At 49.7% G+C, this 25,953-nt stretch overlaps 1 protein-coding gene across 3 annotated transcripts in view; it reads right to left on the bottom strand.

The window, feature by feature from the left end:
• Positions 1-8,413: 8,413 nt before the first annotated feature.
• The window catches only part of SLC39A11 (solute carrier family 39 member 11), a 463,670-nt gene continuing 446,130 nt past the window's right edge, over positions 8,414-25,953 (bottom strand). For all 3 annotated transcript variants that reach the window (XM_003279611.3, XM_030827262.1, XM_030827264.1), the window contains 3 exons: positions 11,632-11,730; positions 11,265-11,423; positions 8,414-10,133 (listed from right to left, as the gene is read on the bottom strand). In XM_003279611.3, coding sequence (XP_003279659.1) covers positions 10,055-10,133; positions 11,265-11,423; positions 11,632-11,730 — 337 coding nt within the window. In that variant the 3' untranslated portion in view covers positions 8,414-10,054. The remainder of the gene's footprint in view (positions 10,134-11,264; positions 11,424-11,631; positions 11,731-25,953) is intronic.

Below are 25,953 nucleotides of genomic sequence, written 5' to 3'. Positions count from 1 at the left end.
AAAGTGCTGGGATTATAGGTGTGAGCCATCACTGCTGGCCAAAAATTTACATTTCTATAATTTCACATAATAAGTTCAGTAAGCATTGTCACTGAAACAGCAGAAAGGGAGCTGGTTCTAATTGAAGACAAACTTTGAAAAGGTTTAAATTTTGCTAATCTTAAATCAGATCACTGTTGTTTTGCATTGGACACACTCCAGGGCATGGTGGTGACCAACACAGTCTGCAAACCCAAGTGCACATTGAACCCGACCCTAAAAGGCAAAGGTCAGAGAAAGGGTACACCTCTGACCTCCTTCCTGCACAACTACAAAGTGGAACCCAAGCTTTGGCTAAGAGTCTCCCCTCTTTGCATGCTCCCCAGGCTTGCCCCATGTTTCCACTTTTCCCTGATGCATCCTGGGCTTCTTGGAGGTCATGGTGAGAGACAGGACTAGCTGGACTTCCTAGGCCGACTAAGAATTCCTAAGCCTAGCTGGGGAAGGTGACCGCACCCACCTTTAAACATGGGGCTTGTAACTCAGCTCACACCCGACCAATCAGGTAGTAAAGAGGGCTCACTAAAATACAAATTAGGCTAAAACCAGGAGGTAAAGAAACAGTCAAATCATATATTGCCTGAGAGCACAGGCAGAGGGACAATGATAGGGATATAAACCCAGGCATTGGAGCAAGCAGCGGCAACCCCCTTTGGGTCCCCTCCCTTGTATGGGAGCTCTGTTTTCATGCTATTAAATCTTGCAACTGCACACTCTTCTGGTCTGTGTCTGTTACGGCTCGAGTTGAGCTTTCACTCGCCATCCACCACTGCTGTTTGCCACTGTCGCAGACCCACTGCTGACTTCCACCCCTCCGGATCCAGCAGGGTGTCCGCTGTGCTCCTGATCCAGTGAGGCGCCCATTGCCGCTCCCGTTCGGGCTAGAGGCTCACCATTGTTCCTGTGTGGCTAAGTGTCCAGGTTCGTCCTAATCGAGCTGAACACTAGTCACTGGGTTCCACGGTTCTCTTCCATGACTCATGGCTTCTAATAGAGCTATAACACTCACCGCATGGCCCAAGGTTCCATTCCTTGGAATTGGTGAGGCCAAGAACCTCAGGTCAGAGAACAAAAGGCTTGCCGCCATCTCGGGATCTGCCCGCCTCATCATGGGAGCGGCTCGCCACCATCTTGGGAGCTTTAAGAACAAAGACTCACCTGTAACAGTGGCTCTTGTAATCAGTGAAGGGAGATGCTAGCTTGGCCTTAAACCCCACAGCTGGGTCCTCACCATGTCCAAACAGGCTGGATCTGCTCGCTCCCTGCCAGGAGGAGGGAGGCCAATGAGAAATGTATCACTGTGGCTCATAGTGCACCAGAGAGTGGAGACTATATCAGAAAAGACCCCGCATGATTTCCAAACTGATCTTTTAATTTGGGGGAGGACCACGGGCTGTGGGGATGCTGGGATACAGGTCCATAGGTTCACCCCCTGCAAAGGATCACACATCTTTCCTTGGGCCACACAAACCGGTTGCTCTTCTGTTACAGGAAAAGGGTCCTGATCCAGTCCCCAAGAGAGGGTTCTTGGATCTCGCACAAGAAAGAATTCAAGGCGAGTCCAAAGTGCAAAGTGAAAGCAAGTTTACTAAGAAAGTAAAGGAATAAAAGAATGGCTACTCCGTAGACAGAACCAGAACCCCAAGGGCTGCTGGTTGCCTATTTTTATGGTTATTTCTTGAAGATATACTAAACAAGGGGTGGATTATTCATGCCTCCCCTTTCTAGACCATATAGGGTAACTTCCTGACATTGCCGTGGCATTTGTAAACTGTCATGGCGCTGGTGGGAGTGTAGCAGTGAGGATGACCACAGGTCACTCTCGTGACCATTTTAGTTTTGGTGGGTTTTGGCCAGCTCCTTTACTGCAAACTGTTTTATCAGCAAGGTCTTTATGACCTATATTTTGTGCTGACCTTCTATCTCATCCTGTGACTTAGAATGCCTTAACTGTCTGGATATGCAGTCCAGTAAGTTTCAGCCTCGTTTTACCCAGCTCCTATTTAAGGTGGAGCTGTTGTGGTTCACATGCCTCTGACACTTCCAGCTCTTCCACTCACACACATCTTCCCTGTCTTGGGGCAGAGGGCAGTAGCCTCCTACCCTGAGGATTCTCGAAGGTCCGGGGTCCGAGCAGCTCCATCAGAAGCCCCATCGGGGACCTCTGAGGTCTCAATGACAGTCTCTGGGGACAGATGGTGGCTCCCCAGGACCCTTTCCCTTTTAAGCCACTGGCAGAGTCCAGGCACTTTCACGGGATTGAGAGTTAGAAGGTCAGAGAGCGGGAGAGAATCCAGAGGCAGGTTCAGGGTTACTGTTTTGCTCAGCCCTGGATGGCCAGGCCCAGCCTTCCGCATTCTACTGGAAGGAGGAGGAAGACGGGTTTAGTTCTTTCCAGGGCAGGAGAGAGAAGCACAATTGTGGGCTGGGTTCCTCCTGCCTCTGAACACACCGTTACCCCTTCTCCCAGGTGCTGGGCTGGGGTGTGTGGAAGATGAAGGAAATGGGGTTCCTGCAGTGTCTGGGAAGCCTCTAAACCCTCGAGCGCCTCAGGCCTCCCTGCCCTGATTCAGAGGTGAGGTTACCTAAAAGCCAAGGAAGCCTGGGCTTCGGGGACCCTCACTCACAGGTCCTCTTCCAAAAAAGCCCTGCACCTAAGTTTGTATTGGGACTTCTGTATTATTTTTCCCAAAGGGCGCTCCCCACGTTGGTACACTTCCGGCCCCCAAATCTGGATCCACCCTGGGAAGGGACAAACTGGGGGCAGCCTACCCACATTCAGCCAGCGGGGAGTCCGACCGGCCTTGGTATCTCCAAGCGAGGTAACAGTGGTCGCCCCTTGCCTCCCTCCCCGCTCCGGGGCGCATCGCCCCTTGCGTGCAAAGCCCCGGCACCTCCACGAGTCTCGCCCCCGCCCCGCCCTGCGCAGGTAAACAGCCGCCAGCCGCCGGCCGTCAGCCCTGCAGGGCAGCCCCGGGACCTGCCCTCGGCGCCACGCCCGGCGCCCCGGGGAGGCCCAGCCCGCGGGCCCTGCCGACTGGGCGCCGCGCCCCCGGAACGTGCACCGGGGCAGGCAGCCCGGCCTCACCTGGCCCCAGCGCGGAGCCGGATCACACCTGCCTGCTGGGTGAGCCGAGGGCATTCTTAGAAGGCAAGGGACAAGACCTGGGAAGGGACGCCTGTGGCTTAGAAAGACCCTCATGCAGGGCGGGGCGTGGGGTGCGCTGATAAACATTCCTGGAGCTGTATAATTCGCATCGCAGATTTGTCCCTTTGCCTCAATCTAAAGGAATGGGAAAGAACAGCCGCTGGGCTCTCATTTGCTTCCAACTTGCACAGATTCAACTACCAATTATCCGAGGAGAGGAGTGCAGTGCAGGGCGTTGGGCCACGAAACTGAAAGCTGAGGGCGAGGCGCGCTGGGGAGGTCGATTTCTGCGTCCTGCTGCCTCCACGCACAGCGAGAACCCACCCTGCCACTGCGTTCCTGTCCTCACAGGTAAAGTCAGGATAGTAATATCTGCCTCACGGGGGATTCAAGGAAGTGGTGAGAGCGGAAAGCCCCCTGTCTGCTAGAGTGAATACCTGAGCCTTCCGGTCCCGTCTTCAGCACAGCAGGACGAAAATGTCTTCTGCTGGGATCCCAGAGAAGATCCAGACGCTGACACCTGCCCCGACCTCTCTAATTCTCATCATACCAGTCACCTGGAAGAAGGGTCCGTTCAAAGCAAAGCCTGTAGCCAATGAGTTGTTTCTGCCATCAAACAGTCGAGCATATGAGGCCCAATAGGCAGTCCTGGTTTTTTTGTGACAGAGTCTCACTCTGTCGCCAGGCTGGAGTACAGTGGCATGATCTTGGCTCACTGCAACCTCCACCTCCCGGGTTCAAGTGATTCTCCTGCCTCAGCCTCCCGAGTAGCTGGGATTACAGGTGCACGCCACCACGCCAGCTAATTTTTGTATTTTTAGTAGAGACGGGGTTTCACCATGTTGGCCAGGATGGTCTCGATCTCCTGATGTCGTGATCCGCCCGCCTCGGCCTCCCAAAGTGCTGGGATTACAGATGCGCCGGCCAGGCAGTCCTGTTAAGCCATGCCACACAGCTTAAAAAAAGACACTGGCAAGCTCAAGTCCTGAAGTTACCAGCTGAAGGAAGAGACTTAAACCAAGCCAAGGGCTTCCTATGACAGTTCTGAAAAACCCTCTTCCCTCTTGAGTCCATACAACTGAGAAAAGAGAACGGCCGGGTGCTGTGGCTCACGCCTGTAATTCTAGCACTTTGGTAGGCAGAGGCAGGCAGATCACTTGAGGTCAGGAGTTTGAGACCAGCCTGGCCAACATGGTGAAAGCCCGTCTCTACTAAAAATACAAAAATTAGCCGGGCATGGTAGCGCATGCCTGTAGCCCCAGCTACTCCGGAGGCTGAGGTGCAAGAATTGCTTGAACCCAGGAGGCGGAGGTTGCAGTGAGCTGAGATCTTGCCACTGCACTCCAGCCTGGGTGACACAGCGAGACTCTGTCTCAAAAAGAAAAAACAACAACAAAAAGGGAAAACCAAAGGTAAAATTTGATTCACAGGACTGGCCAAAGTTCTACACTGGTAAAATCATGGCCTTGCTAAAGAAATTTTAGAGCATTGATCAGGAAGGGATAAGACCCAGAGAATCCAAATGGAGACAAATGAGAGGATTTGGAAAACCTGAAGTTCTCTGAATCACCCAATCCTCAAAGAGCCTCCTTTATCAGCGGAAACCCTCTTCTCCAGTCTTCTGATGCACTTCGTAACGACACTACCATTTCTTTCCCTCCTTTGCAGCCTCACTGCAAGAGCAAGCCAGTTCTCATGCATTACCCTCGACTGTCTCCAGAATGGACAGTTAGATCCCAGCACTTCAGAAAGAAGGACAATGGCAAGCTCAAACCAGCAAGGATAAGGATTAGAAACCAACATGATTTTGGAATTTTCCTAACTAAGGGTGCTTAATAAATGGGTGGAAGGATATCATTTTACATTGGTCTGATGTTGTTGACATACATTGCAGAGATTCTGGATTGACTGTGCTGGCATGAGAAGCTGGGAGTGACTTTTGAGCTGGACTGACCACTGGACACCAGGTGATTATCCCTAATGTATTACATGTCATTTGCAACCCAAGCTGTCCATCATGTACTGCGTCATCTGACACACTCATAAAATCCCATTACCAACTGGAAATGGCTTATGTGGGACTAGCTCCTAACCAGGTACTGAAGGCACAAGTGCATTATATGCATAGGTAGATCATTCCCTGTGTGCCTACCCCGGCTTCAAGGAAGTTTCCCAAGAGTCTAATACCGGCTTCAAGGAAGTTTCCCAAGAGCTAGTGACTAAGAGAGGAAAAACCACTGATCTTCATTTACAGATAGCTTCACACCATATGCTCGCCTACCTGTTTGTTTTTTTTTTTTTTGGAGATGAAGTCTCATTCTGTCGCCCAGGCTGTAGTTCAGTGGCGTAATCTCAGCTCCCTGCAACCTCTGCCTCCCGGGTTCCAGCAGTTCTCCTGCCTCAGCCTCCCGAGTAGCTGGAACTACAGGTGGGTGCCACCATGCCCAGCTAATTTTTTGTATTTTTGGTTGAGATGGGGTTTCACCGTGTTAGCCAGGATGGTCTTTATCTTCTGACCTCGTGATCCGCCCACTTTGGCCTCCCTAAGTGCTGGGATTATAGGCGTGAGCCACTGCACCCGGCCCTACCTTCTAAATAGGTGACTGTGATGTTATAGTTCAGTGAGGATGGCAGGTGAGAGGGAGAACCTCCTGGGGAGGAGAATTTGAAGCACATAACTCTGTGTCCACTTTGCTTGGAAGCAAAGAAAATTTGATGCAAGAAGCTACATGCACTTCTGAGCAGTGTAGATGGGGGTTCTGTTCAACAGGTCACAAACTTGAAAGAAAAATGACTGGAGGTTTAATGACAGAGGAGAGGTGTGGGAAGACATACATGGCTTCACTTCTCAGAATGGGCCAAATTTGAAAATGTTTGTTTCTTGAGTAAAACATCATCCAAAATACCCACTATAGCAAAAGCTAATAATAATTAATTGAACCAGGCCATCTGCTTATGTGTGATGATTTCTTTCTCCAGGCACATCATTGCTTCAACTGATTCATAAGCAGAAGAGTCTGTGCTGGCAACACAGGAACTGTGATGGATTCAATCACTTAGGCTTTCCATTATCAATGCAGACCCGGCCCCTGGGTGCACAGGGTTATCAGTGACCACCCCTGAATGCCACAACTGACCAGACTCCAGGGACACCATGGACTACTTAGTTGCAGACTGATGACTTTGGACCTCTTCTGTTATAGAAAGGGCAGTGATTTCTTCTCACTGAAACAGGCTCATGTCTGACTTTGGAATTGACCCCTCTGCCTGTGGATCGTCATGGCATGCTCTACAAAATTGCTTCTGACCACAGAATTCACTTTACAGTGAAAGAGGGAAAGCAATGGGTGATACCCTTGTCAATGGATCCTGTCACCCAGAAGCAGTCATCTGTATTCAGCTGTGATGTGATTTATTGAAGATTTCATTTCAGGACTGAGAGACGATCATACCTAAGGAGACTGAAATATCGTCCTTTAAGGTGCTTGTTTGTTCTGAACTAGGGAACATCACGTGGTGCTGTTTTTCCCACAGCCAGACTAAACAGGTCTGGAGGAAGGGGAAGTAGGCACGGTGCAACTTCTATCTTGCTTAATGACTCTCACTTTCTTCAACTTTTTCTTCCACTGATTAGCGATTTTATTCCCAGGAAAGGAAGGTTGCACCATTGAGGCAGCTGGCCACTGGGGTGGCTCCCTTTGGAAAGGGGATATGAAGTGTTTGTATGAGTGACAGTTCCATTAAATAGACATTTTTTAAAAAGGTGAAATTTGGGGAATTAGAGTGAATATAGATGTTGAACAGAAAAAGAGTGATATAGCAATAGTCTGGACATGTGGGCTGGCCACCTGGAATTTCACATGCCATTAGGTCAAAAAAGTGGGTTGACAAGGCTGGCTGCAGTGACTAGTCCTGGGAAAATGCTGCTATACCACGCGGGACAGGCCAGGGTGGAGGCTATGAATGAAACTCAAGTGGTTCTCTCAGGAACTGCCTCCTCCTCCTCCTCCAGGGGTGGGAGTTAAAGGAAGACTGTTACCATCATGCATATGGGCAGGGCCACCTTGGTCTCTGTGCCCTTAGGAAGGAGAAATAGGGTCACAGCTAGTAGGTCACACCCCACTCATCTAAGGTACTGGCTGAAGACAGCACGGACTTGGAATGGAATCTGGAAGCGGGAAACCTAAACATCATCCAGGGTTTCTTCTCTAGGGCAGGAAATGGGTGCTGTAGCCTCTTCTTATACTTCCTGTGTTGTGTGTATCCTGAAATATTTTAACTCATTGCCTCTCTTTCCTCTCCCTTTATTCATTTTATTGTACATGGAATGCATGGTTATGGTTAACTTTACACTTCAGCTCAAAGATACAGAATAATGAGATAGGCTTATTATCCCATGGAGGAGGGGTATCCATTACTCAGAGACCCTGAGTACAGGAGTTGAAAGACATTGGTGTAACCCCGTTGGAAAGGGGATGAAAGCAGTTTTGACTGTATGAGGAATAGCTACATATTTTAAGCAAGAGTTTTTTCTTTAAGTAAAACTAGAGGAATTAGAGTATATGTTGATATTGAACAGCAAAAGAGTAAGGCTGTAATGAACTTAATAAACCCTTTTTTTCTATTTTGACTCTGCACCATATGAACTCATTCCCAAATTTGGAAAATCCACTATTATGCGAGTCTCAGGAAGGGGCAAGATCAGCTATTTCATGGGCACAGGATCTAAGCTCTGGCAGCTGGATGTTCTGATCTAGAACTTCAAATGTGGAGTCAGGACACCAAGAATCCAGCTCAGTGTAGAGTTTGTTCTTGTGGCGGCAGTGGTGGTGGCATCAAGGTACAGCAGTGTCATTAGTGGTGTCCAGGATCTAGGGACCAGCTCTGGGGACCATGGCATCTAAACCAAGCTGTTTTCCAGGTGTGATTGGGTTATGGCCCCAGACCTCTGGCTTTCTTGGATCCAACCCATTTTCAAGGCCGATTCTCTGAAAGAGCCTGTGAGTTCCCTAATAGGCTTCCACTCATTTCCTTTCCTGTTTAAGTAAGCTGCTGTTGGATGCTGTTGTTGCAACCAAGAATCTGACTAGCCCTTCCCATCTGAGCTCTTTCCTTTGCCTCTCCTAGTGTTGGCTCAGGGAGGTGTTAGTTCCAACTTTAGTTAGCTCTTTTATGATCATCCTTGCAAAGAAGCAGCTTTGAGAAGTACTGAACGTAACACAGGTCATCCACAACATCCCCTTTATTGATATTAATCACAGTTATGAGGTCTTGTCCATCAGAAAGCACAATTTGCATTATGTAGAACTACATACAAAGACATAAAAATAAAACATACATACACCAACCACCACACCAGTTAATCTCAACCAATCAAACCTCTGAATGTGTCTTCAATTTTGATCATCAGTGCTTCGGAAGAACATACACAGACCCAGCCCAAGGTCGGCCTTTGGGGTCTGATAGCATTCACAGAGCAGGAGATTCACCCTTGGAAGCAATTGAATGTGTAAACTCTGAGAGCAGACACTGACAATGCAATGCCTGCATACCTGGCTCCTGGGCTGTCCTCCTTCTCAGCAGAGCCCACTCAAAGTCTCACGCGTGCCTTTAACCAATGAGGATGGCAGGCCTTATCTGTGTTTGAAGTGGACAAGTCATTGCTACCCCTGTTGGAGAAGCTATGTGAGGAGTAGGCTGGCTTCTGGTCTAGTTTGACTCATTCTTTATAGGGACATTTCAGAATGATGAGTTGCCTAAAATTTACTTTAAAGGGGAAATGTAAAATTACCTCTTCTTTTCCTATCCCCTTCTTCCTTTCCCATCCTGAGCCCTCTGGCAAGGCCTGTTGCAGCTCAAGAGCTTTTGGTCAGATTACAAGTTATCAAATGGTCGACAGGGAAGGACCCACTGCAGATTCCAAAAGTCTTTCATTCACTTGAGTTAACTGAAATGGCTCCTTCTCTGAGTAATGGAAGAGTTTGAGTTCTAGCAGTTTGCTGGTGTCTCCAAGTCTCTTAGAAACATGATGGCTATAAACTTATCAAAATAAATGCCTAAGAAATTTGGAAAGCGCGACAAATGGCCTTGCTCCTGGAATCCACTGACAGCAGAGGCCTCCGATCAAACCCACACTCTGTCTGTCTCTTCTTTCCACAGGGCTCACTGTGAGTTCACAGTTGTCCTCATCCCCTTTCCTTCAATAATGTTAATCGTTGCCTAAAAAAAAAAAAAAAAAAAAAAAAAAAAAAAAAGCTAGACTAGCCAATTTCCTTCCCTTTGTCTGTGTCCCCCTCCCATGTAGTATCAGCTTAGGAGGAGGTAAAGGAAGGCAAGCTCCTCTCTGGGCTGGCTTGGCTTTGGAAGGTAGCTTGCTATCTTTATGATGCTCCAGTTCCAACATTCTAGATGGGGAGATGCTCAGCAGTGATGGAGCAGGAGGGGCGGATGAGAGGTGTGCTGGCCACTCTGCCCTGAGTCACTAGGCCACCAAAATGCTTAGGAGACGTCTCTTGGTAGCTCGCTTCTATAGGTGACCTTGAGGAGTTGGGCGGAAGATAGAAGGTCCCAAAGTGGAGATTTCCCTGATCTGAAGTTCCTTGATAATCCCACTGAAGAGAGAGTCCATTCAGTGGCCAAAACAATCTGTATTTCCATGACACCTTAAAATTCCCCATTAAATCAAAAATCTCCCTCAAAGCAAAGTAAAAATGGTTCTATTATAATCAGAGTCAATCAGGATAATGAGATGAAGAAGAGAGGAAGGAAAAAAAGTTTTAATGTGAAGAAAGAAGCTTGTTGTCCCATAGAAGCCAACCATTGCTGTTTCCTCGTATGGCCTTTCCTGGGGTCCGAAGCATCTCAGCCCTAGCCCAGGCCGACGTCCAGTGACATCATCACTACAAATCCCAGGATGGAGGCCCAGGATGCCAGTTTCCCATTACCACTGGAAAAGAAGGACAGGGAGAAAAGTAAGAACTTAATGCTCCCTGAGGCCACGGCTAGGGTGAAGGCATCCTCTGCAATGTCCAATTCCAAGAGAAAGCACACTACCATTAATAATGGTAATATTTACTGGGGCTTACTATGTGCCAGGCAAACTAATGAACTCATGGAACCCCACAAGGTCAGTATCATAATTATCCTCATTTTACTGGTGGGGGAAACTGAGGCAAAGAGAAGTCACTTGCCCAAGTGATGGTTCTGTGGTCCACATGTGAGTAATAAAGAGGAGTGATTATTTCTTAAAGATATTATTTAATCTGGCCTTGTAAACTAGCCTTAAAATTATTCTTCTATAAAAACCAAAATAGGCTGGGAGTGGTAGCTCAAGCCTGTAATCCCAGCACTTTGAGAGGCCGAGGCAGACAGATCACCTGAGGTCAGGAATTTGAGACCAGCCTGGCTAACATGGCGAAACCCTGTCTCTACTAAAAATACAAAAATTAGCTGGGCGTGGTGGTGGTTGCCTGTAGTCCCAGCTACTTGGGAGGCTGAGGCATGAGAATCACTTGAACCTGGGAGGCGGAGGTTGCAGTGAGCCGAGATCACACCACTGCACTCCAGCCTGTGTGACAGAGCAAGACTCTGCCATAAAAAAAAAAAAAAAAGAAAGAAAGAAAAACAAAGAAAAACAAAATAAAACAACAACAAAATGGAACAAAGCAAACCCTTACTCCTACCTTCTGACACCTGGCCTATAGCTAGCCAATGAAGACATGTATGTATCATCTTGAATGACATTTTAGAGCTCACCTCTCCCCTCATTCCAGCCCCAGAGAATCGAGAGACAGGATGAGAGAGAATATACAAAAATGATAGTCCACTGCATCAAGGGACGGGGCAGGTGTGTATGCCACTGCCTGGTGTCACCTCATTTCTTGACCCACATGCCCTTTGCTTCTTTTCTTTTAGTTTCAGAGAGCACAGTTGAGGAGGGAGTGGGGATGATCTTGGGAAGGGGCAGAAAGGGGAGGGAATAAGGAAAGGAAAGGCAAATGAAGAAAGAGCATATCCCAAGGCTGGGGTCCCAGCTGGGAGTGGGACAGGGACAGACAGGCAGGGAAGGTTCTCCAACCTGATCTGGGCTTCGGGGATGATGTCGTCCATGACCACGTAGACCATGGCACCGGCAGCAAAGGCCAGAGCGTAGGGCAGGATGGGCTCAGCCAGCACCACGGCAAAGGCACCAAAGACCCCAGCCAGGGGCTCCACCATGCCGCTCAGCTGCCCATACCTAAGGAAAGAACAGAGACATTTACCACTGCAGGGGGAGGCAAGCAGACACTCCACATGCCCAGACTGTTGGCTCAACCCTAGCACACGGATGCATGCCATTCTACATCATATCTGAGCATGGCAGTGCAAAAGCACCTCATTGTTTTGTTGAAAGAAGCCCACATGGAGGTTGCTGTGACATGGCCTTGCCCTCGGGCAGCACTCACCAGAAAGCTCTCCAGGTGGAGAAGCCTGCCCCTCGCAAGGGAAGGCTGACAGCCAGGCCCTCGGGGAAATTCTGGATCCCGATTCCAATGGCCAAATTCCTGAAAAACCAAGAAAGCACATGAAGGCTGCTGTCTGGAACAGGTGCCCACACAATGGGAGTCCCTGGCCGAGGCCCAGACCTCCTTGGGTACTACGAAGCCAGGAGGAGACCTGTGACCTGCAGTAGGAGAGGAAGGAGAAAGGTCAGGATGTGTGTGTAGGTAAAGAGCAGGGGCCGCAGGAGGGACTGACGTGAGCCCTCTACCCGTCATGCTGTCCTGGGTCCTGGGCAGGCTCTGTCCTTACAGTGCTTTGCCACAGCACAGAACACACTGGCTGGCTCTCAGGGTGCCCTGAGTTCTGCCACGTGGCTGTATAACTTTGCACTTTTCATTTTACTTTCTACACCTCTGTTTGTTTGTTTGTTTATTTATTTATTTATTTATTTTGAGATGGAGTCTCGCTCTGGAGACTCCAGGCTGGAGTGCAGTGGCATGATCTCAGCTCACTGCAACCTCCACCCCCCGAGTTCAAGTGATTTCCAGCTAATTTTTGTATTTTTAGTAGAGATGGGGTTTTACCATGTTGGCCAGGCTGGTCTCGAACTCCTGACCTCAAGTGATCTGCCTGCCTTGGCCTCCCAAAGTGCTGGGATTATGGGCATGAGCCACGGCACCCAGCCTACACCTCCGTTTCTTATATACAATTTGGGGACAATATCTACCATAAAGGATTGCTGAGTGACCCAGTGACCCAATAATGCCTATCACATGCTAGCATAGAGAGCTGCTCAGTGCATTTTGGTTTCTATTCCGTTACAGCACGGAAATGGGTATATCACATTTTATTCAGAGGCAACTTCAGAAATGGGACAAGGAAGTGCAGCTGCAGATGCTGATGGTGCCACAGATCTGGCTCTGGGCTCAGCTTCTCCATGGGCTCTGCAGGTCTGGCATCATCTACTGCATTTCTTTGGGCCCCAGTGGTGCTCACAGTGATCCTCTCACCTCCTGCCTCTGCAGGACAGTGACGGGCTGTGCCGATAGATGCCTGTCTTTGAGAACCTGCTTTCTGCACAAACCAGGCATTGGAGTGTGACAGGAGGGAGAAGCAAAATGGGTTGCGTACAAATGCAATCTGTGACCGCATGGCTTAGTATTTAGCCGTGGAGACAACACAGGCATGTACTTGAAGAACCCTCATTGTGGATGCTGCAAACTGCAGCAAATCAGCCAAAATTCAACTTGCACAGGAAGCAGAGGCATGAGGGAAGCAGAGGAGGGAAATGGGGCCAGTCCGAGTACCTTAGGAAGGCCCTTTTGCACATGAGACTCTACCTTGGTCGGACAGGTCCAAGAAGCAGCCCCTCCATGAAGGGCCATCTGATCAACAACAATCTAAAGGGCATGAGAAGAGGGTGCCACTCGGCAAGCAATGCTGGTGTGTGGCCCAAGGGAGTTGTGGGTAGATTAGATAGAGAAGGGAAACTCCACCATCACCGACTTTCAGGTCAACTGGCTCATGTCCATCCATCTTCCTGCCAATAGGAATCCACCCATTGCTGCAAGGGAGTGTTGTAGACTCGTAGCTGGGCCCCCCTGCCTATGACCTGCCCCAGGCTCCCGGGACTGGGACACACTCGTGACCCTGAAGGTCCCGTCAGGCCTGATCCAGCTGAGGCCCAAGTTCCAGCCTCTAACAAGGAACACCAAGGCGAATCCCCAGTTTAGCATCTGACCTCCATTTTGCTTCAGGGTTTGGCCTTTACCTTGTTTTTTTTTACCTTTATTCCCCAACTCTTGCACATGTTTCATCGAGGTTTATTGTTCCAGATACCTCAAGAAGAAGTAGCCCCCACCTCGAGTCTGCCAGTCAAGTAGACTCTTAGGAAAAGTCCAGCCCTAACAGAATCTCACACCTGTCACTCACATGTGGTTCATATAATTAATGCCCATTCCTTTTTGACAAGATTACAATGAGCCCCTCAGCATCTACCCATCAGCTTAAAATCTGCCCCCAGTGTGCAATAGCATTGAGAGCCACTGGCCTAAGCAGGCATCATAGGAGGTGAGGTTGAGGAAAGCAGTCAAGCCCACCTCCCTCCCAGGAGCCCCTTCCCTGCTATCCCAATTCCCAACACAGGCTGGGAGCCGAGGACACCTGTGGCCACTACTGAATGCATCAGGAGCCTGCAGCCAGGGTGCCTACTGTATACAAGATCTGATTTGGAGAGCTCTGGAGGAGATCCAGAGCAACACAGGACAGGAGTAGCAAAACAGGTGGTATTCAGGGATATGGATACGTAACAGAAGTGATGGAGAATAGCGAGCACCCCGTGGCAGGGATGGTCCCCCTTGGGTGGGGTGGCGGGAAGGACCCCTGGGCTGACTTAGGAGCTGTGGGGCCTAGACTAGCTGGGGGGTGGGAAACTGTGAAGAGAGACAAAGCAGCTTCCCCAGGGGTCATCTGAAAAGTGATGGCATCTGAAAAATGATCAGTTCCTTAATTAAGGAAATATTATGGTCTCTCGGGACTGACAGAGCCATTGAGCCTGTCTCTCCCACCTGCAGGCAGGACTGTTCATGAAGTGGAGTGGATAGACAAGAAGACACCCCACCACACCAGCCCAGGACATGTCCACGAAAGCTGCATCACTCAGCGTTTCCCATGAGTCTACCCAAATCCCTGTCTATATCACCCAAGTTTGTGCTCTCCTTTGACTCCTTAGGCAGGGGTTCCGACACGCTCCAACTTCATCCCTTGATCTAGGGGGCAGCAAACTTTTTCTGTCATGGGCCAGATAGTAAATATTTTAGGTTTTGCAGTCCACTCTTGCAACCACTCAACTCTGACATTGCAGGTGCAAAAGCGGCTACGGACAATATATAAACCATTGAGTGTGGTTGTGTTCCAATAAAACTTTATCTACACAAACAAGTGGGAGGCCAGATTTGGCCCATGGGCTGCAGTTTGCTGACCCCTGCCCTGACAGTTCAGTGGCTGCAGAAAGATCTGACAAGATGAACCCACAGGCCCTGGGCATTGCAGATCCTCTCTTTTCTTATGTTCTCATGGCCATGCATGTGGTAGTTGAAGTTTGGGCTTTGCAGTCTGACTTCTTCTGTCCAAATCCCAGGTCTGTGCTTTGTTAGCTGTGCTACTTTCCATTTCTCCAACTGTAGAATCTGAAGAACAATAATACCCACCCTCACTTCACAGCGTTGCTGATGTGATTACCTGGGATGATCCCTCTCAAGCCCTTAGCACACGGGAGCTAGTACGCAGTAAGCACCGAATCAATGCCTGTCCTGGGGTGAGGGTGAGTGTTATCACTGAGGTTGCAGTGTGAAATGACAGAGACAGGGACTTAAAGCTTTTCCAAGAACTCATGCGTCCTCTTTCCAAGAGAGACTAAGATTTTCCACCCTGAAACCAAAACTCATTTCTCTGCAAAGCTCTGCTTCAAACAGACCTGGCTTGGCTGTTTTGCTTATGGCTCACCTGTGCTTGAATTCCCATTGGCACTCATTCATTTGCTCTTGTTGACACTTCTGTGAGATTTTTACATCACTTGTAAGATTTTGGTGAGAACCACCGTGCAACTTGAAGGCATTTCAGATACTGCGTTCCTGTACACTGCTTGGTCTGTTTGGGTTGTACAGAAACTGCCAGGAGATGTGGACTCTTGCTTCTCCTGGGCTGGCATCCTTCCTCCTATCACCTCCAGACCCCCCTGGGCCCCAATAAACGCCTGGAGGCTGGATGCTTCCCTGGGTACAGAGGAGAGGAGAGCTGCTGGAAGGGAGTAGGGGGCATTCTGATGAGCCTGGGCTTGACTCTTCCGTTGTGCGCTTTTTTTTTTTTTTTTTGAGATAGAGTGTCGCTCTGTCATCCAGGCTGGAGTGCACTCGCACAATCTCAGCTCACTGCAGCCTCAACCTCTGGGGTTCAAGCGATTCTCCTGCTTCAGCCTCCCAAGTAGCTGGGATTACAGGCATGCGCCACCACACCACCCCCCGCTAATTTTTTTTGTATTTTTAGTAGAGACAGGGTTTCAGAATGTTGGCCAGGCTGGTCTCAAACTCCTGACCTCAGATGATCCACCTGCCTCAGCCTTGAAAAGTGCTGGGATTATAGGTATGAGCCACTGCACCCTTTTTTGTTTTGTTTTGGTTTTTCTTTTCTTTCTTTCTTCTTTCTTTCTTTCTTTCTTCTCTTTCTTTCTTTCTTTCTTCTCTTTCTTTCTTTCTTTCTTTCTTTTTCTTTCTTCCTTCCTTCCTTCTGTCTTTCTTCTTTCTTTCCTTCTTTCTTTCTTTTTTGACGGAGTCTAGCTCTGTCGCCCAGGCTGGAGTGATCTCAGCTCACTGCAACCTCCACCTCCTGGGTTCAAGCGATTCTCCTGCCTCAGCCTCCCCAGTAGCTGGGATTACAGGTGCCCGCCACCACGTCCAGCTAATTTTTGTATTTTTAGTAGAGATGGGGTTTCACCACGTTGGCCAGGCTGGTCTCGAACTCCTGACCTCAGGTAATCTGCCCGACTCAGCCTCCCAAAGTGCAGGATTACAGGCGTGAGCCACCTCACTGGGCCTGCTGCACTTTGAAGTATGGAAAGCTCCATTGGATAATTGAGCCCTGGGGGTCACCTCTGAAGATTTTGTCCTGGGCATCTGGGGATAGTTTTACACTTCCCTGAGAAGTGCTTCTAGCAGGTGAGGCCCTGGGCAGGAAGTCAACTGCAGCTTACACATCCTCCACATAGTCTTGATCTGTCCTAGTTCAACAGGAGAGAAGGGTATGGAGAAATTAGACAGAATGAAAAAGGAAATCTAACTAGAGATGTTTAGGAAAAGGGTGTCATTCTGGTCCCTTGTGTTTAAAATGTGTGTGTGTGCAGAAGGACGGGGTGTGGGGAGTGAGCGGGTGGCCCTGCTTAGCCATCTTGCTTTTCCTTATTTTCTGGGTCCCTAACATGTCTTCCCAGCCAGTCTATAGGGGCAGGACGAAAGGGTCAGGACCTCTCTTCCGCACCTTGAAAGGTCCTAGGCTCCCCTCTTCTGCTGCTCTGCCAGGGAGGGTGATGGGTGCCGCTTCGGGCATTGGGTATAGGATGGGAGTTAACGGCCTCACTTCTGCCCTCTGGGGCCCCGGGCCTAGGACTCGAAAGCTAGCTTTGGAAGACACTGTTGAGCGTTGCTTCAGTTACAGGATGCTGACAAGCATGTTCTAACCAGCCCTGGGCAGAAATACGGCCTGTTCTCGTGGCTTCCGCTACCAGTTTCATGTGCAAGCTGACCCTGAGCTCCTATCCCAGGAGTCGGAGGCATGCGAATATTTCTGTTGAGGACAAATTCTTAAGGACAAATTCTTGCCAATATTTTATAAGCCCCTGCCTCGCCTTCCCAGACAGACCCTCACAGGGGACCCCTTCCCTGCAACTTTGTTCAGCATCTCCTTGTAGCCCTCAAAATGGTTGAGTGAATACAACCAGCTTCCTTGACCTTTTGCAAAGTCCGAAGTGCAAGGTTTCTTTCCAATGAGGAAGGCCAAGGCTTCTGATCTCTTGGGCCTTGCCAGGCACTTGGTGGCTGGCTCTCAGTCCGCTGCCATTGCCTGCACCTCATATTCACAGGCAGGCACATGAATGTAGCCACAGAGTGACCAGCCCAATGTCACTGACAAGTCAGAGGTGGGGCTCCTCGTCCAAAGTCCTCGCCATGACACAGCGCTGACTACAGCCATCGCCCGGCGGGCTGTGGGAGCCTCCTCCACATCCTGTCTGGGAGCCACCGTCCTGATAAGCAGCACAGAAACCCCATTCTTCCATCCCTGGCAGGCCTTGTTACCTCTGCCTTGCCCCAGCCCTGGCACGGGGCTGCCAGCCCAAACAGCTGCCACGCCCTCTGGATCCTGCCAGGCCTTTCTCAGCAGGGCATTGCGTTGCTGGGCAGTCACAGAGTCCCTCCTGACACTCCTGGGCTCCTTTGCTCCCCAGCAGGGGCTGGCACCACAGTTTCTCTGCCTTTCCTACCTGTCATGCACAACACTCCCTAATTGGGCTCTCCTCCACACACACGTGCACACACACAGGCCCACCCAAGTTCCCTCGCCCCACTGCATGCTGGGCATCTGTCAGAGGCCCACTGGTAGGGGTGGCCCAGTGGAGGGCACAGTCCCTTCCAGCCCTCTCCTCTTCTTCAATCACCTGCATCAGCTCCAGAGTGGGATTTGAATCCACGGCTCTCAGACCTGAGGACACATGCCAGTCACAGGGAGCACCGGCAAATACCGATGCCTCGGCCCCGCCCTGGAGATCTCGGTTTATTGCCGTGGCGTTGGGCCCCCTGTGTGCAGATTTTAAGAGTGTGCAATGGCGTTGAGAGCCACTGGCCTAAGCAGGTGTCAGAGCAGGTGAGGATGAGGATGGAGGCCAAGCCCACCTCCCTCCCAGGAGCCCCTTCCCTGCTATCCCAATTCCCAACACAGTCTGGGAGCCGAGGACACCTGTGGCCACTGCTGAATACATCAGGAGCCTGCAACCGGGGTGCTTACTATATACAAGATCTGATCTGGGGCGCTCTGGAGGAGATCTGGAGCAACCGAGGGCAGGAGTAGCAAAGCAGGTGGTATTTGGGGATATGGATGCGTAACGGAAGTGATGGAGAATAATAATAATAATAATGTGGCAGGGATGGTCTCTTGGTGGTAGGGGGTGAGCCCTGAACTGACTTAGGAGCTGTGGGGCCTAGACTGGCTGGGGGATGGGAACCTGTGAAGAGGAACAAGGGCAGCCTCCCAGGGGGCCTGGTGGCATGGAGGATGTCCCAGGCTCACCAGCTCCCCTCCTGCGGCCCTGCTGTGCATTCCTGCAAGGTCTTCAGTCTAACTAAACACTCTGCGCTGACGATCCTGGGCAGGTGGGGTTGGTGGGCCGTTCCCTCCCTCCTTTATGCTCTGGGAAGGGAAAGGTCAGATGAGAGGTTTCCTTTCCAGGATGGGCCATGAAAATTCAAAACAGCATTCAAAAGCACTGGGGAAAATACAAACCCATGCCCTTCTGAAGACAGTGAAACTGCTGTCTTCTGGGTTCTGTTCCTCCCCAGCAGTAGCACAAAGACACCATTACTAGTCTGGACCACGACACATTAATGGGAAGGAGAGGGAAGTGGAGATGAAGGGCCCTTTTAGAAAAGAAACCGCAGGTTGTCCTCTGACAAGGTCCCTTGTCCCTTCTGTGACAAGCCAAGTCCCATGGCAACCTGTCACCAGAGCCTGACTGAGAGCAACAAGGCAGAGATCTCTCGAGAAGGGCCAGGAGAGGGATCCGTGTGGAGAGTGGGACAGGAGAGAGAGGGAGTGTGGAAAGGGAAGGAGAGGGGGGAGGCAGGCAGGGAGGGTCGACAGGGCAGGGAGTCATTGGGGAGGAGGAGGGCGGATGACTCCTGGGGTTGGGCTGCGCCAGCAAGGACAAGAGCAGCCCTGACAGGCCTCTCTGGGGGAGGTCTGTCTGCGGGGGCTGCCTCACGGAGGGAGAGTTTGCCTCAGGGCATCCAGACTTCTCTTTTCCTTTTCCTTAGGAATCAGAATTTGCTAGGAAGGGACAGAACCAGAGAACCACCAGGAAGGGGGGTCCCATCCAGCATTGGGGGAATCAGGGTTTATTTTTAAAGTTCATTTCCTATTATATGTTTATTTTTATTATTTTTTTTATACATCGAAGGCTAGGCATGGTGGCTCACACCTGTAATCCCAGCACTTTGGGAGGCTGAGGCAGGAGGATTGCTTGAGGCCAGGAGTTTGACCAGTCTGGGCAACATGGCAAGACCCTGTCTGTATATAATAAATAAAAATAAATTAAAAAGAGAAAAAAGAAGAACAGCAAAGAACAGAATTATCAGGCGTGTTTCAAAATCATTCCTTCAAAAAATAAATAAATAAGGCCAGGCACGGTGGCTCACGCCTGTAATGCCAACACTTTGGGAGGCTGAGGCGGGCAGATCATGAGGTCAGGAGTTCGAGACCAGCCTGGTCAACACGGTGAAACTCCATCTTTACTAAAAATACAAAAATTAGCCAGGCATGGTGGTGGGTGCCTGTAATCCCAGCTACTAGGGAGGCTGAGGCATGAGAATCGCTTGAACCCAGGAGGCAGAGGTTACAGTGAGCCGAGATTGTGCCACCGCACTCCAGCCTGGGCAACAGAGTGAGATTCTGCCTCAAAACAAACAAACAAAAGATAAATAAATAAATAAAAATAAACATCAAGGAGGAGCAGAGATGGAAGACAGAATGGCAAGAAGGAAGACTACAGATCACTTGACTTCTCTGACTTTGGGCAGGAGTGAGTAGCAATGGTTTACCTCATTAGATTGTGCAGGCCAATATGTTAAGAGGTCAGAATTCCCTGAATACAGTGTCCCTTTTGGGACAGGAACTAGGGTGCCCAACCATTCTGGTTCACCAGGGACTGAGGGGTTTCCCAGGATGCAGGACTTTCGGTGCTAAACCTGGGACAGTCCCCAGATAACTGATGTGAGTTGATCACCCTCAGAAGTACTCAGAAACAGGGTAGGTGGCAGGGGCAAGCTAGGGTAAGAATTTTAATTTTCCACAGGGGATATATACAGAATCCTAGAAGCTAAGCAGGTGTTTGAAAGAGTAAAAAGCCCTACCTAACACTCACAATGGTCTAATGCAAATTTTGACCACTTTTAGCCCCTTGGATCTACTGCCCTCTAGAGAGCCAGCTTCCCTGAAACCCTCACCAGCCCCATTGATGCTGGGTTGGTCCTTGTGGGCTGCTGTCTCCAGTCCAGCCCTGAGTGACATCCAGGAGCTGGGCAGGCATGGCAGAAGCAGAAGAGATGGCCTCCCTGTAGGGACAGCAGCAGACACTTTGCTTTCTTGGGTGGGGACATAAAGAAGCAATTCAGGCTGCTTAGGAAACCCCCAGAGGTGACCTGTGAGGAAGTGGGGAAGGTCCTGGGCCCAGGCACAAATAATGACTCCTAGAAGATGGAGGGGGCTGGGCCCACAAGGGGTGCCAAGGGGGTGCAGGTGGGGGAAAGGTGCCCATTCATGGGCTTGGCCTCTCCATGGGCTGAATGCAGGGGCAGAGGCGGACAGCCTGAGGTACTTTTCCAGAGGTCTCTCTCATCCTTTGCTCTTCCAACCTGGTAGAGGCTGATGGCCAGTGGCCAGGGTCCCATCCGCGTGCTAGGTAAGAAAGGCCTCCCTCCTCGTATCTTCAGGGAACACTAATCCCAAGCAGTGGGCAACAGGAAGAAAGGCATCCCCGGCGGGCAGTTGTTGCTGTTTTTTCTTAGAGGCCTGACCCTGTTTCGCCCCAGGAGCTGACTTCTCATCTCCTGCATATTCCTCCTACTCAGTGACCCCCCCACCCATCACCCACGTTAAAAGTTAAGGCCCTTGGAGGTTGCCTGGCTCAATGCCTTGATTGTTAAGATTGTTAAGGTAGAAAAAGGAGATGTAGACAAGTTCAATGCCTTTGGAGGCCCTGTGATGTGTAGTGCCAGTCAAACATACGAGTCGAACACATCTGGGTGGGACCCCAGGTGCACAGGTGGGACCCAGTGCAAGCTACAGATCACTCAGCCTTTCCTTTAACTGAAAAATGGACATAAAACTCCCCCACTGACAGGAGTCTTGTGTGGATGGCAAATGATCACTGTGAAGTGCCAGGCTTATCTCAGAGCCCAGAGTGGGGGCTCTTTAAATAGCAGCCACTGTTAAAACTGCCCAAGGCTGCCGAATGAGGCGGCGATGAGCTGGGTACTGAAGCCTCCTATTCCCCCCAGCCTGGTGACCTCCCAGCCTCACATCAATTTCTTCTACAATGGGTGTGCCTCAGCCTTCTCAATTATATGTCCTCCTGGGCAGAACCATGTCTTGCAGTGGCAACTTGGCCACCTGGGAGTCTCTTCTCAGGAGTCACGCCAGAATCAACCGCTAAGCCCTGGCCATGTGCAAGAGCTCATGCCACATATGAAGAAAGATTTTTGGAAGGGCTCTGTCTTCAAGGAACTTGTAATCTGATGCAGGGCAAAAGATCTACCTGCAAATGACTCCAACACAGCACAGGACTTGCTAAAGGCCATAACAGTAGCACAGAGCATTAGGGGGGAGGATGATTTTGGCAGAGACAGATGATCCAGGAAACCTTTGTGGAGAAAGCAACATCCAAGATGGACTGTGAAAGATGGGGACAATTTTAATAGATAAAGATGGGGAAATGCATTTCATCCAGAAAGAAGGAACAGAGTAAGCAAAGATGTGAGATGATCTGGCAGGGTGAGCCAGGTCTTCCTTTCTCTCCCCTTCTCCAAGTCCAAGACAACATACAAAAATAAACATGCATTCGAGCCAAGGCCTATCTCTCTTACACATGTGTCCTCTGTGACTCTTTTTTTTTTGGAGACAGAGTCTTGCTCTCTTGCCCAGGCTGAAGTGCAGTGGTGTGATCTTGGCTCACTGCAACCTCTGCCTCTCGGGTTCAAGCGATTCTCCTGCCTCAGCCTCCCAAATAGCTGAGATTACAGGCACCTACCACCATGCCTGGCTGATTTTTTTTGTATTTTTAGTAGAGACAGGGTTTCACCACGTTGGCCAGGCTGGTCTCGAACTCCTGACCTTAGGCAATCTGCCCGCCTCGGGCTCCCAAAGTGTTGGGATTACAGGCATGAGCCACCGCGCCTGGCCCTCTGTGACTCTTTCTTAGCTGAACCTGCTGGATTTTTAGGGAAAACCTGAGTGTTAAACACCCCAGCCATTCCTCAGGTGTTTCCCAAGGCCAGAGTGTGAAGTACCACCCCAGGGGTCCCTATCCCATCTTTAGGAGGCAGATGCCTGTGCTGAGTGAGTTACTCAGGGGTGTTCCCTTGAAATTCATTTATTAGCCATCTCCACTCAAACCTCTGACTTAAGAATGTCTCAGGCCTTGAGCTTGGGAAATGCTTCCAGCTCGTGTCAGCAGCAGCACAGAGCACGTGCCAGGAGCTGTGCACAGCACTGGAGACCCCACCGCAACCGCCTGCGGTTGAAACCAGCTCAAGTCTTTCATTACCGCACCCATCAGAGGCAGCCCGAGGTCCTCCGGCTAGAATAAAAATGACGATAACCACTGCTGTTATTTATTGAGTATTACTACGTGCTGGGCGTGCTTGTAAGCATATTACATGTAACAACATGCCTTGTCCCCTCAACCACCTCATGAGCAGCTTTCACCATTATTCCCATTGTACAGATGGAGAAATTGATGCTCAAGGAGTTAAATAACTGGCCCTGAAGGTTACGGAGCTGGGAAGTGACAGAGCAGGGCCTCCTAACTGCTACTGTGTACACACACTGGGTTTTCTGGGTCTCATGCAGACTCATCAAACCATACGGAGACAGGGGCAGACGCTGCCTGACACCCACTTGGCTAGTGAGCGGAGGTTCTGGCCTCTTCTGGTCAACAGGGAGGGCAGGCCAGACTCAGGGGGTTTCTAGCCAGAGACCTCCAGGATTTAATGGAGTGGAACGTGCCATCCACAGCAGGATTTCTCCACCTCACCGCTACTGACATTTCATGCCGTGAGTTCCTTGTTATGGGGGCCTGGTTCTGTGCACTGTAGGATACTTAGCAGCATCCTCGGTTCCTATCCGCTAGACGCCAGCAGCAACCTCTCAGTTGTGACAACCAAAATGCCTCCAGACATGGCCAAATGTCTCCGGGGAGGGGGAGGGGGCCACCCCTGGTTGAGACCCGCTGACCTGGAGTAAACAAGTTAGATGAGCTTGCTTCCTTAGCAAATAGCTGGACGACAAAAACTGCTCAGACTGAGCGTGGAGAACACCTGATCTCACGCATCTCATTTGAGAATTTCTAGCCTCAGTGGAGTGCAGGCTTCTAGGGAACTTAGCTATGGCATGACAGATTTGGGGCTGAGCAACCACCTTTGAGAACCACCAGGCCTCAGCTCCCTTAGTCCAAAGCCAGTGGTCACTCTCAAAGCTCACTGTTGCACAATTCCAGGGGTACTTTTCACCTTATGTTCTCTGACCATGGCACCCCCTGGAGTTGTGCAGTGGGACACTCCTCTTTGAGCGCAGATTGCTGCTCAGCCTGGGGTGTAGTTCTGGGGTTCGAGGTGCACGCCCTCAGGAGAGGTGGTGGAGAGAGTCATGGGTTTCTCTGAGAATTGGCAAGCGAAGGGACAGCAACCTGCAGCCTTGCTCTCTAGGCTATATTCCCTGGCTGGCTGATTATGAAAGGAGAATGGCATATCCCTGACAAGCCCTGCTTCACCCCGGCTTTCAGATCCTCCCATGTGCGATGAGCGTGTGTGTTCTTGCGTGGCAGGCCCTTACATACTGTTTTGATTGTTATCGTCTTGCCGTGAAAGGCCTGATTGTTCAGGCCTGGAGATGACATCACCGGCTTCCCACTCGGGCAGCCTGTCGAGGTGTCTGATGAGCCTGCAGGTGGGAAGGGGCTGGGTACTCCCCTCAGGGCTGCCCGGCCCTACCTGCTCAGAGGAGCTGGCTTAGCACGCAAGGGATCTTCCCCCACCCTCTTGGTGCAGTTCTCGGAACCTTCTTGGTGCAGGCTGGCGAGATGAGATGACCCATCCATTCCCTTACAGTCTGCTGCCTTCCTTCAAGGGGGTGAGGAAGAGCCCAAGAAAGTCAGCTGGAAGGCAGGGTGGTGGCTGAGGGTGATTCAGGCCACCACTGTGCACTTCTCCTTGTAGAAGTGTAGAAAAACCGCCCAGATTTCTATGGGATCACTGACTCCCAGAGGAATGCTCTGAAAACCTTCACCTGCTAAGTGTCCCAGCAAAGCAAACCAATCCTATGCACTGGCCAAGTATGAGGCTGCCTCATACAGTGGTGGGGGCACACATCTGAGAGCAATGTGCCTCTGTAGCCATCGAAAGACACACCTTAAACTGGGCACAGTGGTTCGCACCTGTAATCCCAGCAACTCAGGAGATGGGTGGGAGGACTGCCTGAGCCCAGGGCTTTGAGGCTGTAGTACTATGATGGAGCCATGGCAGTCCAGCCTGGACTGGCCAACAGAGTGAGGCCTTTTTTTAGAAAGAAAAGAAAGGAAGAAAGAAAAGAGGAAAGAAAGAAAGAAGAAAGAAAGAAAGAAAGAAAGAAGAAAGAAAGAAAGAAGAAAGAAAGAAAGAGAGAAAGAAAGAGAGAAAAAAGACAGAAAGAGAAAAGAAAAGAAAAAGGAAGGAAAGGAAGGAAAAGAAGGAAAAGAAAAGAAAGAAAAGGAAGGAAGGAGGGAAGAAAGAGAGAAAGAGAGAGAAAGAAAGAGAAAGAAAGGAAGAAAAGAAAATAAAAAAGAAAAAGGAAGGAAAGGAAGGAAAAGAAAAGAAAGAAAAGGAAGGAAGGAGGGAAGAAAGAGAAGGAGAGAGAGAAAGAAAAGAAAAAAGAAAAGAAAAAGGAAGGAAAGGAAGGAAAAGAAAGAAAAGGAAGGAAGGAGAGAAGAAAGAGAAGAAAGAGAGAAAGAGAGAGAGAAAGAAAAGAAAAAAGAAAAGAAAAGAAAAAGGAAGGAAAAGAAAAAAGGAAGGAGGGAAGAAAGAGAGAGAAAGAAAGAGAGAGAGAAAGAAAAGAAAAGAAAAAGGAAGGAAAGGAAGGAAAAGAAAAGGAAGGAGGGAATAAAGAGAAGAAAGAGAAAGAGAGAAAGACAGACACACACATCCTAGGAGTGCTGTTATTCATGGCAGTGCTATCAATAATAGTCATAAACTGGAAACCACGGAAGTGCCCCTCTACAACAGAATGAGTAAAATACACTCATTTTATTCCTTGTGTTCTATTCACACAATGCAATACTGTGTGGCAATGAGAATGAAAGGTTTATACCTCTGTGCAAGTCTGGAGCCATGTCACAGACACAATTTTGAGTGAAAAACACTAGACACAAAATAGTAAGTGTTGTACAGTCCTATTTACACAAAGTCCCCAAACAGGCACAACCAAGCTATGCCTTCTTAGCTACTAATTTAATGGCCACTAGCCCATTAGCAGTTTTATTTGTTAATTCTCCTTAATGTATTTGAAATTTTGCAAACAACACGTTTGAGCTGAAACCAACAACTCTCTAAAGGTAGGGATTTCAGTTCCTACGGAGGAGTCATATTTTTGGGAAAAGAATATCTTCCCATTACCTTTTTAAAAATATATTTTACTGCAGTTGAATGTATGTGCAGAAAAGAGCAAATACGCATGCGTTCTACATGATAAAGTTTCAGAAACTAAGCAAACCCATG

Source organism: Nomascus leucogenys, chromosome 14, assembly GCF_006542625.1.
Source record: "Nomascus leucogenys isolate Asia chromosome 14, Asia_NLE_v1, whole genome shotgun sequence".
In the NCBI taxonomy this organism is placed as follows: Eukaryota; Metazoa; Chordata; class Mammalia; order Primates; family Hylobatidae; genus Nomascus; species Nomascus leucogenys.
Note: the sequence above shows the minus strand (reverse complement) of the source record. Positions and strands in the feature narration are given on the sequence as shown.